At 42.9% G+C, this 16,278-nt stretch overlaps 1 protein-coding gene across 1 annotated transcript in view; it reads right to left on the bottom strand.

Moving 5' to 3' along the window:
• The window catches only part of UNC5C (unc-5 netrin receptor C), a gene marked incomplete at its 5' end in the record, with an annotated part of 170,796 nt that extends 163,991 nt beyond the window's left edge, over positions 1 to 6,805 (bottom strand). Inside the window, one exon of the mRNA XM_015418683.1 lies at positions 6,658 to 6,805. Within this exon, the coding sequence (XP_015274169.1) occupies positions 6,658 to 6,805 (148 nt within the window). The remainder of the gene's footprint in view (positions 1 to 6,657) is intronic.
• Between the last annotated feature and the right edge of the window lie 9,473 nt (positions 6,806 to 16,278).

The raw sequence follows: 16,278 nt of genomic DNA, 5'->3' as shown, positions 1-16,278 counted from the left end.
CTACATAGTGTAACCTGTAACCACATAGAGTAGAGATGAGTTTGTGCAGGGGAAGTTAATGGGAGTTGTTTTTCTAATTAAGTGACCTGTAACCTTTCTATTGGTTGATCCAGGTGGTCAGCTGTGTTGGTCTGAAGCAGTAGAACAAATGTAGAGTCCAGTGGCACCTTTAAAACCAACAAAGGTTTATTCAAGGTATGAGCTTTCGTGTGCAAGGCACACTTTTTCAAATACAGTGGAATGGTAGGTAAGGTTCAAACTGTCTATAAGTTTGAACCTTACCTACCATTCCACTGTATCTGAAAAAGTGTGCCTTGCACAGAAAATATCATACCTTCTTTCGGTCAGTTAGCATCTTGTTTGTAGAAAATGCATGCATGTATTTACAAGTTTTATAGCTGATCTTCCTCTCTTTGTCCTGAGCAAGAAGGAGTGGAATAGCCTTTGCTATTCCTGTAGCTATGTAACTGATAGGATGTAGTTAGCAGCTAGGATGTATTCTTTGTTTATTTCTCTCGAAAACTTCCCCCACCTGTTCATCTCCCTTATATATAAAAGCCGAATGGTGGTGGCACTTCTCTAGAACATTCCACACGCTCCGGAATTGGTTGGCGCCCTGGTGTGTCACTCAGAATCTGTCCCTATCCACTGGCTGCATGGCTTGAGTCTTGCCTCCAACATTCTAAACAGTTTGCTGTTCCTCTCCCCCCCCCAGTAGCCAGTCAGAACACAGAGGTTATTTGCATATGCAGCCTCATTGGCCTTTGCCTCGGAACACAGAAGTCGTTTGCATATGTGACTTCATTGGCTTTTGCCTCTAACATTCTAAACAGTTTGCTGTTCTGAGGTAAAATGTGTCCAATCTCCAGGTGAGGGCTGGAGATCACTCAGAATTACAACTGCTTTCCAGATGGCAGAGATCAGTTCCCCTGGAGAAAATGGTGGGCTCTGTATCCTTATATGCTGCTGAGGTGGCCCCCGTATGACAGCCAATGTGACGTAGCAGTCAGGGCTTCAGAGCACAGGAGAGGCTGCAGGTGTGTGGGGGGTAGAAAGCTGAAGAGTGAGGGGGAAATAAAGGTAGGTTGATGATTGGCTGGGAAGGTTGCCAATCTTCAGGTGAGGGCTGGAGATCACTCAAAATTACAACTGTTCTTTAGGTAGCAGAGATCAGTTCCTCTGGAGAAAATGGTGGACTCAGTGTCATTATACCCTGCTGAGGTCACCACAGCAAACTGAGTGTCCAAGGCTGGGGCACACACCCAGACCTTCTTTCTAGAGATCATTGTATTTATTTCCACAACGAGCCTTTTTTCTAGTTTTTAATAAAGTAATCTTTTTATAATCAAATTATGCACCTAGTAATATTTTAAGGCTCAAAAATCCAACAAGGTCTTTCCCAGTTCTACCACTTGAGATATTTTTAACTAGATTCCCCTGATATTGTAAAAATACAAATCCTGTGCTCTACCCAATACCCATGTGCCTCATGGGCAATGCCATCTAACAGTCCTATCCTATCGTTGGCTATAACAGCGCAAACATATACTTATTCTTGTACTAAATTTTCTGAATTTCAAAGGCATATCCTCACTATATTTATATCACATCAATCAGAAAATACATTTAAAGCTTATAGTTGGCAGGTGGATCAACCTTGAAACAACCACAGGTGCAGGATCTAGAGAACAGGTAAGCTGCAAACTTTAGACCTAGTGCAAGGGATGGAAATATCGAGAGAGAACCACCACCATGGCAGCCACCCAGGAAAACCACAGCCAACTTGCTCTCCTCCAGGAACCTTGGAAATATCACTGAATCACCTGAGCTGCTGTTCCACATGCTCAGATGATAGTTCAACATGTTGAGAAGATAGTGAGAAGTCCAAGAGGTACTTCCCTTCACTCCAAATACACAAGAGTTGGCTACAGGCCCATTGCTATGGTGGGGCTATTCGGGGCTCTACCACCTTTCTTAAAGGGATGACCCCACAAGATTTTCCCTTAAAACCCCTTTTTAAAACATTTAAAAAGGTGCACGCTCCAGAACCACCCTCTGTCCCGGCTTTTCATTTCCTACTGTTTGGTCTCTTTATTGTCCTTGCAGTGAAAGGAAGGAAAAATCTATTTCCTTTGTGTATAACACAGAGGCAAAAAACTCTGAAGAAGAAGCAAAATTGACAGGGTCAAAATTGACAGATGGACTGGAAAAAAGATTCTCCTAGTCACTGAGAACTTCAGTCCCACCAGAATTTTTTTTGCCCCACGACCCGCTGTCACGACCCACAGTCAAACAACAGAGCACATGCTTCTTCTAAGGTTTTACTTTATTGTTAGCACTATGGTAGCATAGACACAGGCACTGTTAGGAATAACTTCATCATAGAAAGCTGAGAGAGATATAGGGTATTCTAAAGCACCCCCCACACACAAACCTATGGGCCAATCGGCCTGACTCCCGTGGACAGGAAAGAGGACCAAGTCAGTTAGAGCCGAGGCTGGGAAACGAAACTAATCCCACAGTTAATTGATGTGAAGACACTACACAGACTGACTCACAGGACACACGATAGCCATGTGGCTCTTTTGGTTGGTGTTAATTGCAAATGTGGCTCTTTGTGAACAATGGAACAAGTATTACTGATTTAGAAAAGATACAAGCATCAATGGTAGACTATGAAGATCATTAGAAATCTTGCCTTAACCTTCAACACAGGGAATATGGTTACAATCCTAAGGGCACTTTCCTAGGAATAAGCCCTACTGAATAATATGAAACCTACTTCCAAGCAAATCTGTTTAGGATTGCTCCATACATCCTATGTGTTTGGCAACATTACAAGACTTTGTTAGTTATTCTTTTCCATTTGTGATTACTTTTGTTGTTATAACCATAGATGGAATGTTGGAAGAGGGCCAGGTTAAATAATATGAAAATAAGAACACAAGAAGAGTCCTGCTGGATCAGACCAATGGTCCATCTAGACCAGCATCCTGAATCACACAGTGCCCAATTAGTTCCTCTGGATGGCCAACAACAGGGCATAGAGGCCAAGGCTTTCCCCTGGTGTTGCCTCCTGGCTCTGTGATTTAGAGGATTAGTACCTCTGAATGTGGAGGTTCCTCTCTGAATGTGGAAGTTCCCCACAGTCACCATGGCTAGTAACCATTGATAGACTTGTCCTCCATGAATCTATCTAATCCCATTTTAAAAGCTGTTTATTCCTGTGGCCATCACATCTGGCAGCAAATCCCACATTTTAATTTTAAGATGATCACAGTATCTACATATGGTGTGAGAGAAATTGAGTTTATGTGTTAACTCACTTTTCCCTTGGCAGTGTGCCTCCCCCAGCTCCAAACTTCCCTTGTGGGTCTATGTGCATACAGATTGTAGCTAAATCCTGGATAAAACCATTTTAGTGACCTAGGCACATACATCCAGCTTGGACATTCTCCCAACAAGAATGTCCGGACATGGGTCAGGCATGCCAGTTGGAGGGACACTCAGGTGTCTCATCCTTCTCTACCACATGTAGGCAACCACCAGTCCCATCCTAATCAGAGTTACACCCTTCTAAGTCTACTGAAGTCACCTTCATATACTCAGATCCCTTTCATACTGAAGAAGTTGTCTAAAGACACGTTCACTCACATGCGTGCGTTACTCAACTTTCCTATGTTCAGTTATTTCACACTTGGTGACTGGATGCTGAATAAGTGAACCAATGCTATGCAAAGCATATTGATTTTGAGAGGACATGAACGTTATCCCTATGGCAGTAAATCTCTGATAGCTCATTCACACATGTTTTGCTCAGTAAAAAAAGCCATTAAGTGACAAACACATGTGTGAAGCAGCCCTGACTATGAGACATGATTCAGAAAGACTGGGCAACCACTTTTCCTCCTCCAATCATCCTCTGATGCTGGCCGCAAAATAAATTACCACCAGATGGAAAAGAAGCCAGATCAGGAGAATCAGAGATAACTGTCAGAAGGCATTGAGCAGGCACCAGAACAACTCTCGTTTTGAAAGCTTAACAGCACCATTTATGAATTCTCCTAATTGCTTCTACAGAGCTCATGGAGAGAGAAAAAGTGCATTCCACACACCCCCACACACAAACACATTGCTTTTCTAGGGAATTAATTCATTTTACTAGAAGAGGAATTCTCTTACGCTAAAATGTCAGCCTAAATGCCAAGCAGTCAGTCAGCTTCTAGTGAACATTCACCCAGAGCTGTTTGTATCTTGTTCCCAAAGGCAAAGGAAACCTTGGCTGAGTGATGTGGTTCCTTACGCTGTAAGTCAGGGTAAACTCATTTCATCCATACGATAGTGAAATGAGAGTCTCCAATGCAAACAGGGTATTACAAAGGTGGTTCTCTACTGGAAAATTAATGAAAATTAAATATTTGTATAATGAACTGGATATCTGTGTTTCTGGGAACAGTTTGCCTTGAGTTATATCAGTGGAGAGAGCCAGATACAGATGTGACAGGAGAAGGAAGGGCTTCATATGAAGATTAATGTCAATAAGGTTAAGATGGCTTTTTTGTTATCTTGTTCCCTTTGATTAGGATACATCCATTTGGACTAGTAAAAGCAGCACAATGAAACGATGGCATAGATCTAATCTATCATCGCGGGATTGCACTCATCCTGTCAGGAGGTTTATTTGGATAGCATAACTGTATGTTTGACTGCAGACAGTTTTCTTTGGATTGAAGAATATTATTTGAGACACACTTCAAATATGACAGATTAATAGATCCACATGATGGGATTCGGAGTTCAAGCGCATGTCAAGGGAAATAAATACTCAAATTTGATACGTGAATTTAGAAAGCACTATTAATTTTAATTTTAGCTGCGTTGCTGAAAGAAATATTAACAATAGAATTTAAACCTGACAAATGTTGTAGGTTTATAAGGTACTATTCAGCCAAGTAAACAAATATTGGAACACGAGTCTCATATTTGAAAAGCAAATCGGTCATAGCTCCAACTGGAATGATCATACAACGTACAGTATTTTGCAAATTATTATGCTAGGTTTTTTAAATCAGTTATTAAAACCTCATGCCCGTCAAGTGATACTTTTAATCAAAATTCTAATCCTACAGTCAAAAAGTAGATTGCAGGCTTTTATTATAACCTCCTTTTTTTCATGAGTTACTTTGTACATTGACTCAAGTATAATAAAATATATATATTATTAAGAATTGTGCCACTGTTTTCCTTGGAAGTCCTAAAATACTGGATTCCATACCAGAAAGATACTAAATAAATACAAATAAATAAATAAGTAGAATTAGGAACAGCACAAGCATGAGTTAATAATCAGCAATATATATATCCCTGTAACCCTGAATTACAGGGGTGGACTGGGATGCTAAAACTGTTGGCAGAGTAATTGACACAGCAATGGTGCACAACCTGATTAAGGGGGAGATAAAGGTTCATTCAGGAACTAACATACTTGATAGGAAAGAGGAGAGAGATGAGTGTGGAATTTCTGAGAGGAAGGGGAAAATTTCCCTAAGAGTAGCAATCTGGAGACCGACAAGGAATGACACTTAACAGGAGAGAGAAGGTGCTGCCCTGGCTATCCTAATTGTCTTCTGGCTGCCCCCTTCAGGGTCTTCCTCTTTTCCTCTTTGTACCTCAGACATTGCCTTTTCCAACAAAAATGTCTTGGGAGCAAGCTGAGCCAAGTGGCTGCTGCAGTGACCACAGAGTCACCTTGGAGAGTCACCTGGGCCACCAGAACACTGACATGGACATAGGCTTGCTTTTTATACATTTTTGTACCTTACAGCAAGAGTGAGCTTACATCTGTTGAGGCAGGTCATCTGGGGCTGGAGCGTGCCTGAGCACCACTCTGGTAACCCGAGAGTGGGCACAAATGGTGGTGGCGGCAAGCCCTGCCCCCAAGCTCCTTCTCTCTAGAGTCGTGCCGTAGCAGTGGCACAATCTTTCCATTGTATTCTATGGCCCAACTCCAGAGATAAGGGGTTTAAAGTTTAAACCTCTCTCTTCACTCCCCCCCCTGCCTTGGCAGGCATCTTCAAAAGTCTCCCCTTCCCTTCCCCAGCTGGCCTGCCAAGGCAGGCTGGGGGGGGGGGGGAGCGGGGGGGGGGGAAGCAAAGAGAGAAGGGGTTTAAAGTTTAAACCCCTTCTCTCTTCACTTTCCCCCCCAGCCCGCCTGGGAAAGGGAATGGGAGGCATTTGAAGATTCCTACCCCCCCACTTTTTGCTTCCCCTTCTGACATCACTTCCGGTGATGGCAGGGGGCGTGGCATATGCTAATGAGCTATTATGCTAATAGCCTATTAGATATGCTAATGAGCTCCTGCAGCTCTTTTTCTATGAAATGACCCCTGCCTATACCCATCACCAACATTGCTGTGTCCCAGGTCTGAGCTGAGTGGATCCCACAGCACTAGCAGACTGTAACAGCCACTTGCCTGTCCAAGGAAATTTCCTAATAAGTTTACTGTCCCGTCTGCCTATGGTTGCAAGCCTCCAGATGGCGTCTGGAGATCTCCTGGAATTAGTGCTGATCTCCAGACGATAGACTTTATTAGTAAGGTGACAACCCCCACTTGCAACACAACAGTGGCATGCAGACGTAAGAAAGGAACTACTTACATGCAATACGAACATAAGCCTTCCTGCTCTTGGTAGTGCCTGCAGAGCTCCAGGCCACACACTGGCACCAGTAATCTTCTGGTCCAAAGAGTTCTTCAACTTGCTGGCGTGAAATCTCGATGCTCACCTCTCGGACAATCAGTCCTGCAGAAAACCATTAACATTCCATGTTTATCTCAGAACTTTACAACATTTGTTTGGACAGATCTTGCATCTGTAAAACAATCCCTGGAAAAGTATAAATGTCAACTGGCTTTCCTCTTTCCTGAAACAGCCCTATTGGAACACAATGTATTTCTACAAAGATGTTCCCTGTGCTTCCACAATGAACTTTAGATCATTGTGTTATCTTATTCCATTTAGTCAATAAGTACACCATACGAAATAATCAGAAATTATTTGTTGCTTTTCTGGGAAATAACAATAACAGTAATATAACCTGTGATCATAATACAGTGGTTGTGTAGCTATTCATCTTGCTGAGAAGTGGACTAAGGAGAAAAAAGACTCAAACAGCATTTAATTAACCTAGCAACAAAACAAAGTTAAACTATCTAGAAGATTAATGAAGCAGTACTGTGCTTCGATCAGGGTATCTCCAAAAATTCATTGGAAGTTGCTAGTGGTGTCTGTGTGTGTACATCTGTATGGATAATAGGGTTCTCTCTGCGTGATCAGGAATCTTGCTTTGCTAATGCTTCCCAATTATATGGAAAAAGCCCAAAGTGGTGCAAATATGAGCTCTATTCACATCCTCTGCTGGGAGGTCAAGTATGGTGGTGGTGATGCTGGTGAAGGCTGCTGCTGGATTTTCCAAAACACCCTTAGTGAATGCATGATATGAACAAGACTCAAGTGAATTTACATCTCTTTGAGATCTGAATCGGTACCTTATAACGTGAAATTATACTAGCAGCCAAACTTGTTCATTCTGAAGTGTCTGTGGTGTGGCAGAATTCCCAACCCTTACTGACCAATGGACCAATGGTCCTATCAGCAAATGTTGGCAGCACCTGAAATGTATCCATTTTGTTTAAGGGTTAGGCATGTTCTTGGGCTCATGTATCATAGGCCTCAATAAGAGTGCAGCGTTGGAGACTGTGCACATTGAAGACCATACTCATTAAAAACCTGCTATTTCTCAACCTATGTTTTACTTAAGGGCTCCTGCACCAACCCACACTGGGTTGCTTCTTCTATATATGAATACTAGGGACTTGGAACACAGTGTGCTGCAGTTTGACCCTGCCTAAACTAATGTTTATGAGCCGTAAACTGGAGTTCTATTTCCAGTCTTCCTGCCACACATGCTACAAGGTCACATTCATAACATGAATGTCCATGATTGTACCATTTGGGCAGCCCTGTAAGTCATGAAAATAAAGAATGCCCCTTCATTTTGCTTTCAGTTACAGAGGTCCTGTTGAGGAAGTAATCAATTAATTACCTTTTTCAGACACTCATGCCTGACCATATGCAGTTGCTTATGTTGTATTGTCCATAATAAAAAGGCAAGCCCTCGACATTAAAACAGTATAGTGGAACTGAAGGATATAAATATCACAGTGCTAGTGAATTCCCTGCTAGGAATCAGGGTCCATATGACATATTGGTGGAGATTAGTCCTCTATGCCTGCTTTACCAGATGACTAGAAATTTTGCATTTTGCGGCCTTCCTGATCATGTGGCGGAGCCTGCATACACATATTTGTTTGTACATAAAGGCTCCCAACAGATATTCAACTCCAAATGTGTACATCTGGAAATGGGGCAAGCAGGCATGATTCCATGTGAAGGTATGGCACGCTGAACAGGTTAAAATATGGGTGCTCCCTTCCCCATTAGCATAGAATGCTGGATGCCACCAATGTTGTCAAAGCACTTTTAATCTTCCAAGTCACACTAGTGGTGCACAGCTTGGATATTAGCATATGCTCCATGTATTTTCTAAATGTATTTGCTGCTGTTAGCTCTCTTCAGAATGATGAATAAGGAGTGATGTAAGTATTTCAATTCACAAAACAAAAATATAACCTATAATTCTCTATGTATCTTTTGGCAGCATCATTGTAAGAAAGGAGCGTCTTTAAATGCTGTGTTAATATTTTCCAGTGCTCTATAAACTTACTAATGTGAACTATATACCCTGCAAATATACATATACGGAAAGAGCAAGGAGTCCAGTAGCACCTTAGAGACTAAAAAAATATGTGACTTTTATGAGTCACTGCTAATTTCTTCAGATTATCTGATACTGGATTCTTGCTCTTTTCTGCTGCTACAGACAGACTAACATGGCTACCCATCTTGATATACATACATATATGGAGGCAGTCTTTCTCTGCTGTGCATGCATTCCTCTGGTACTGGGCACTTCTACCCACTCAAGACCAATGTCTTTCAAGGAGCCAAAAAATACCTAGCATGACAGGAATGTTCTCTGCAGTGGAGGGCCACATCCATAATGTATGAAGAGGAGTGCAGGCAGAAAAAAAGATCCAAGCCATAATATTTTAGCAAGTCTCACCTCTTAGACAAAAAACCAAAACAAACTTAGCTTATGATGTTAACATACTAGCTTTACATAAATCTAATTTTGCCAGCCTTTACAGTATCTGCTCATAAATATCAGATCAGGAAGTAACAGAAACTTCTTGTCAGATCAAATTGGAAAGGTGGCTGTACAATTCAAACAGCTGGAAATGGATATCCCTTCAGTGTTGTATCAAGACAACTAAACAAAATCTATCAGCCTCTGCTAATGCAGTTGGAAGTCCTTAACATGATAACACTTCCTGGGTGAGTTGGAGAAAATGAAATTTGTTAAAGGACTTGTGATGGCCAAGAACTTATTATGAGGGTATATAATGCGATATTGTAGATCACATGGAACAGCAGAAAATGTTTCTCTGTGGTCATCTGTGCTGAAGTGCTTACTTCAAAATGGCAAAATACAAGCCATTAAGGAAGAGAATGCCTGTGCAGCATCTAAATTTTTACAACTATTACTTGATTGGTTAGCAAACCAAAGTGCATTCATACTTTAGTAATGGCTGCTGTGCCAGTTCATACAATAATAGGAGGAGACATCTGGCCCTACTTTATTAAAAAGATATTTCAAAAGGAAAATGGAGCTTGTTCCAATGCACTGTAAATAAGGCCATAAGAATGCATTCTTTCTCCTTTTCTCCCTGTGCTCCTAGGAACAAAGCCCTCTTTTCCCACACTGCACCCTACTATCAGGTTAGGTATTGTGAACTGGGTCTAAATACTGTGACTGCTGGGTGGCGGTCAGATGGCAGGCTTAACGCAATCTGTGAATGCTGCTAATTAGTCCATTTCTCCCTGAGACGGAGTTTGTTCAATCACACATTCCATTCTGAACCCGCCACAACACAGGATCACCCCATGTTGGATCGATCAGACCCTCTCGCCCCTTTTTTTAACACCATGACAACTGTATGAGCATATGCGTATATCTGCATCCCCCCACCCTCAGCTGTTTGCACATGTGCACAACAACAATTGTGGGAAACCGCTCTGCGGAGACAAGTCACTCATCCCTCCGCTCCCTCTGCAGACTGCTGTAATGTGATTGGTTCATCTCCTGGCATGTCAGTCTATATCGGCAAAACCACTGGGATATGTATGAGGAAGAAACAAGTTCTGGGGATGAGCTGTAGGGCAATACCGGCTGACACAATGAAACGGACTATTTTACCCTAGAATTCACCTTGGCACTTGGAACGGAGGGAGCTTTTTAAAATGATTTTGTGAACAAGTATGTAAACAAGGGGGAATTGTGTTATACCAACCAGTTGGGTGACCAAGCACCAACACAGAGCTTCTCAGCCATCATTCATATATGCGCATATGTGCACCTCACTAAACCTAAAAAAAATGGCCGAAGCCGGAGATGATAATCCCCAACTGTACCACATGATTGCGCGACAGAGTGATCAGACACCCAGAGAGGCGTGCCGAATCTGTAGAAAACTGTTTGAACTGGACTTAACCAGGTGCCTATTTAATCCAATTCAAACACAGATGCCCATGGGATGCCGACTCCTCAATAACGGGGGGCAGATGTTGATGTCTGAACATGCATTTTTAATCCGTCAGGTATTAGTACCAAAGCTGGATCAAAATGCATGTCTGACCGCACCCCTGGAATGGAATCTTCCTGCCTCCACCTGTCTTCTGATATCCCACCAATGCTACCCAAAATTGGCTGACAGGCTGGAACCATGGCTGCTGGAGTCCATTGCTTCTCTTTTTGGAATGAAACCAATCTAACAGATGAGGTACATAGAGCAACAAGGTGGTCTGCAGGGAAAGGAGGATGGTAGTAAGTCCATGAAAAAATTGTGAACCCATTCTTGCATGAACAGAAATGCCTTCTGCATGTAAGCACCAACATTAACAGCGGTTCTGTTTAAGTTAGGCTTCAAATCCAAATTAACAAATAAGAATAGAAGGGCAGTGGGTAGAGTTACAAGTTCCGGTTTGTTAAAACCCTGAAGATTTTAGGGGTGGAGCCTGAGGAGGAGGGGGGACTTCAATGGGGTATAATGCCATAAACCTTCCATTTTCTCCAGGTGAATTGATCTCTGTCACCTGGAGATCAGCTGTAACCCCAAGAGAACTCCAGCTACCACTTGAAAGCTGGCAACCCCAGCAATCCTTTCTTAGCTACCTGTACAGGCAGAATGTGAAATGTTAAACAGGTATCCCTCTGTCTTACCTTACCCAGTGCTTTATCTCTTTGTATTCGGCAATAAATAAATAAATAAATAAATAAATGGTGATGCCTTGTAATGAGTGAGGTGGACAGGCAAGCACAATGCATATGGTCAGCATCTGCTGCTGGGGTCTTTTGCTTCAGGTTTTTGACACCACAATTGCCATTTAGGGAATGAAAGTTGGGACTGCTCTCCCTCCTGCTCCACCCTTTGAAGGGAGCCAGGTCTTTCCAAGCCGTGTGATTCTTATACATAATTAAGTTAGATGGAGGTTATGAAACCGGGTGCCCCTGCGCTTCTAAGCAAACATTAAAAACATTCTTGCAGAGAGGCTTTAGAGTTCAGAATAAAAACGAGTTAAATGTTTCATCTGTTTTCAACCAGAACCAGCCAGAACCAGCATCACTCACTTATTTGTTCAGACCAAATCCACAACTGAATAACTGCCAGTAACCCCTGAGCAAAATCCAGGAAATTACAAATTTGCATACATTAATACATTTGCATAAATTTAAGACACCAGGCCTCAGAAGCATGTGCTTTCCATTTAAAGTTATGTCATAACAAACTTAATTGTAGAGGAATAATTGCATGAGTTTGCAGAGGTCTGGAATGCTCAAAAAATGCTACACACTGTATAAAAACCCATAATTTAGAATGGGTAATGAAATGCCTTGCATGCTCATTTATGGTACTGCTTCCACCGTTTTCCATGGTGAGCAGTAATAAAGCCACAACAACTTAGGACACGGGAACTCATTCATCCACCTTATAACCCTCTATTTTCTAAATACAGAAAAGGAAACAATATATTTTCTCTCCATTATGGGAAGATTTCTGAGTTGATAGATCCTGACTTGAATTAAATCCCTCGGTGCATCTCTCAGAGTATGTGCTCTACAAGTATTGGTTGATTTTCTTTCTAAATAAAAAAGAGCAGCTAATAATCTGGAAGCCATGTTATACAAGCTGACCCCCCCTCCCAAACCCTGATGCATGGGGTAAGTATGAGAACACTCCCCTCTGCACATATTTAGAAGTAATATATCGTTACTTGAGACATGTTTCTGGCTCAGTCATAGCCCACAAAAAAAGTGAAAATGATAAGCCCAAGTTCAAATTTAGCTATGCTTGTAGGAAGATTGGGAAATGATAAAGATGTATTTTAGCAGGCTTTCATAAACATCTCCTTTACTTCCTCCTTAAGTTTTATAAAGAACAACCTGACGGACATCTGTGACATCCAATGCCATCCTGCTGATCACAGAAGGCACAAAACATCAAGAGATGTCCACTGAGGTCTACTGACTTTTTTCATAATAAAGTTTCTGGAAAGCTTCTGATGATATATTGAACATAGGAAAGATCCACAGGCCCGAAGAACGTATATGAGTCCAGCATAACTAAATGTTCTCTTTATAGAGTAGGAAGCCAGTGTGGGTGGTCAAGTAAAAGACCCGCAGGGATGTGTGAAATCTGAGCCAGTCTTATCAAAGCTGTTTTCCCTTCAATGAACCATCCAAATTCACTTGAAGTTTCAGTTTAGGTGAAATACAGTGAAAAGCTATGAGTTCATTTTTTAAAAATATATATATATGCTATTTCATAGCACAAAGGAGCTAACATTAAAATATACCCAACAAGTACAATTCTAAAATCAGCACAAAATACAAGCCGCTAAAATAGTAACAATAGCATACTTACAAACTGTTATGACCAAGGTGTTAGAATCAGCCCAATTAAGCTTATGTGGTACCCGCCCATTAATCCCAATAAATGTAACTAATAATCAAAAGTATTTTGGCTCCCCTCAGGTGAAATTTCAGTGGCAACTATAGAAAGGAGAACAAGCAGAAAGTAGGGTTGCCAGCTCTTGGTTGGAAACACCTGGAGATTTGGAGGGGGGGTGGAGCCTGGAGAAGGTGGGGGTTTAGGGAAGAGAGGGATCTCATAAGAGATGTGATGCCATAGACTCCACCCCCAAAGCAACCATTTCCTCCAGGAGAACTGAGGTCCGGAGACCCATTATAGCACTGAGAAATATCCAGGCTCCACATGAAGGTTGGCAACCCTAATATAAATAGACCACTGTGAACATGACTGCCAAGACTGGGAAGAAGAGGAAGAAGAGGAAGAAGAGATTGGGATTTATACCTCGCCCTTCACTTGGAGTCTCAGAGCGGCTTACAAACTCCTTTCCCTTCCCCTCCCCACAACAGACACCCTGTGAGGTGGGTGGGGCTGAGAGAACTCCGACACAAACTGCTCTTTTTCAAGAACAGCTGTGCCAGAGCTTGTGACTGACCCAGGAGGAGTGGGGAATCAAACCCGGTTCTCCCAGATTAGAGTCCGCACACTTAACCACTACACCAAACTGGAAGAAGAAGTAGAAGAAGAAGAGGAGGAGGAGGGGGATGTATACCCCACCCTACATACGGAGTCTCAGAGTTGCTTCCAATTGCCTCCCCACAACAAACACCCTATAAGGTAGGTGGGGCTGAGAGAGCTCTGAGAGAACTGTGGCTGACCCAAAGTCACCCAGCTGCCTTAATGCAGAAGAGTGGGGAATCAAACCTGCTCTTAACAACTACACCACACTGGCTCTCTACTGTCCCTGTCCTCTCTACTCTGTATGTACCACTGGCACTCTACATTAACATTACCTCAAAGTTCATGCAATCCCCAGTTCATGCAATCTCTTTCCTTTCCTGAAGGTGAAGGGGGGAAAATGGCTTGAAGGCACACAGCTCTATTGATGAAGCTAAGCAGTTTTACTTACTGAAGTAATCAGCCTATGTGTCCAACAATGGTGTTTCAGCTGGCATGCCCACTTGCAGTCATTGTCTACCTCTAACCAGTGTTCCCTCTAAGCTGAGTTAGTGTGAGCTAGCTCACAGTTTTTTAGCCTCCGGCTCACACATTTTTGTCTTAGCTCAGGAAGGATGGCTCCAGAGCAAACTAATTTATACAGTAGCCTAATCGCTCGCTCACAACTTTAATGCCAGTAGCTCACAAAGCAGAATTTTGGCTCACAAGACTCCACAGCTTGCCTCTAACCCCCGTCTGCTGTTGACTCCTGTCAAGTTTCTATATGGGATATGGTGATGGGAACTTTTGGTACCCTACATGCATGCCGTTATTATCTATGTCTCTTACTGCTTTTTTAAAAAGGCATTACGCTGAATGTTGTTCTCAATTTAGAGCTGCCAGTTCTTCCACTTCCTCCTCTTGTGCTCACCATAGGGTTCCAACTCCACCTTCTCCCATCTTTCCCACTCTGCTCTGCTTCTTCCTTAATTCCGCAATCTAAATTTCTTTGCTCCTCTTTTGAGTGAATCCTTTCATATTTCATTTAAAATGTGAAATATAAAACTTGCAAAGCATTTGGAAGATCACCGCATTGTTAATTCTGCTTTATATCTTTTTATTACCTCCCTTTCGGGCTTTGCCTTCGTTTTAAAGATTGTGATAAAACTGAGGAACGACCTGTTTCTTATTCTGTGACCTTGTTCAGATGATGGCTTGCTGGCAAGAGAGAACTGTATCGAATACACTTTTCCCTGCAAAGTCCTGATTTGCAGTGTGAGAAATCACCTCACCATGATGCGGCCTAACTTCTTGTGAGACACATAGACTAGTGAGGATTATCATGGAACATCATGCATGAATGGACTATGAGTCTGGAAAATGCAAAACAGTACTCCCTCCTCAAAATGCCCACTGTCTGGATAAGAGACAACAAGATGGTATGCATTGCAGAAGAAAGGACAGTGCAAAACTGGTACACCCCAGAAGAAGAAAAACCTAGCTACTTCAGAGAGGCCTAAATGCAAACAAAAGGCCATATTATAGGGTTGCCATCCACCTGGTTGGGGCAGGGGTTCCCCCTGATTTCGGAGGCTCCAATCTGCCACTGGCCAGCTGGCCAGTGGGGAAAGCCCCACCCCTCAACAGCACCCTTCTGCATTGGTGTCATCGGCATGATGACATCACCTGGTAGTGGTGTCATTGTGCTGCCAACATCGGGGGGGGGGGGGAACCCTTAGTTTTTGGGCAAACTCTATAGTTTTGAGGACAAAAAAACATGAAGTTTTGCCCAAAAGCTAGAGCATCGTCTCCCTGATATCAGCAATGTGATGACATCACTTACAGGTGATATCATCATACCCCACAGCAAAAGATCCCAACAAGGACCTGGGAGCCCCCCCCCCCACCGGATCAGTGGTAGGACCTGGCAACCCTACCATATTACTACATACAAGCAAAGCAAAACTCGCCATTACTAACTAATATATGTTCAGGTCTTGTTTTAAGAATGCTCAAAGGAAGATACATCCATAATGGTAGCCAGTTATGCATGAAGACCTGTCAGATTTTTTTTTAAACTGAAAGCTAGCATGATGTAGTGGCTAGAAACAGTGTTTGGTCGGCTTCCGGTCTGGCTCCCGCGAATGGCGGACACATCCTTGGGTCGCTCCCGAGGGCGCCTCGCCCGCCCGCGGTGGAGGAGGGAATCCGCACGAGCGGAGACCCGAACGAGCCCCTCAGGAGAGAGGAGCTCGGATCCGGGGCGCTTTAGGGCGCACTAGGGGGGAGTCGCTCTTTCGGCCGAGAGGTCGGAGAACGAGGCTCCCGCCATGCCCTGCCCCAATGGACCTTGCTGCGTGAGCGACCCCGAACGGGGTTTAGCGGAGCCACCAGACGTCACCGAGTGATAAAGCGACCATCCGCAAAAATGGAAAAAGAAAAGATCGGCTTAACTGTGAGTTGTCAAAATGCAGAGAAAAAGAACTGAAAATTGTTTCCCCCCCCCTCCCAGCGAAAAAGGCGAAGAGGTTAATCCTCCATCTATACAAGCGAAAAAGAAAAGGAGGGGGGG

This window comes from Gekko japonicus, unplaced genomic scaffold, assembly GCF_001447785.1.
Source record: "Gekko japonicus isolate JY-2015 unplaced genomic scaffold, Gekko_japonicus_V1.1 scaffold626, whole genome shotgun sequence".
NCBI classification, from domain to species: domain Eukaryota; kingdom Metazoa; phylum Chordata; class Lepidosauria; order Squamata; family Gekkonidae; genus Gekko; species Gekko japonicus.
This window is presented reverse-complemented; position numbering and strand designations above follow the sequence as displayed.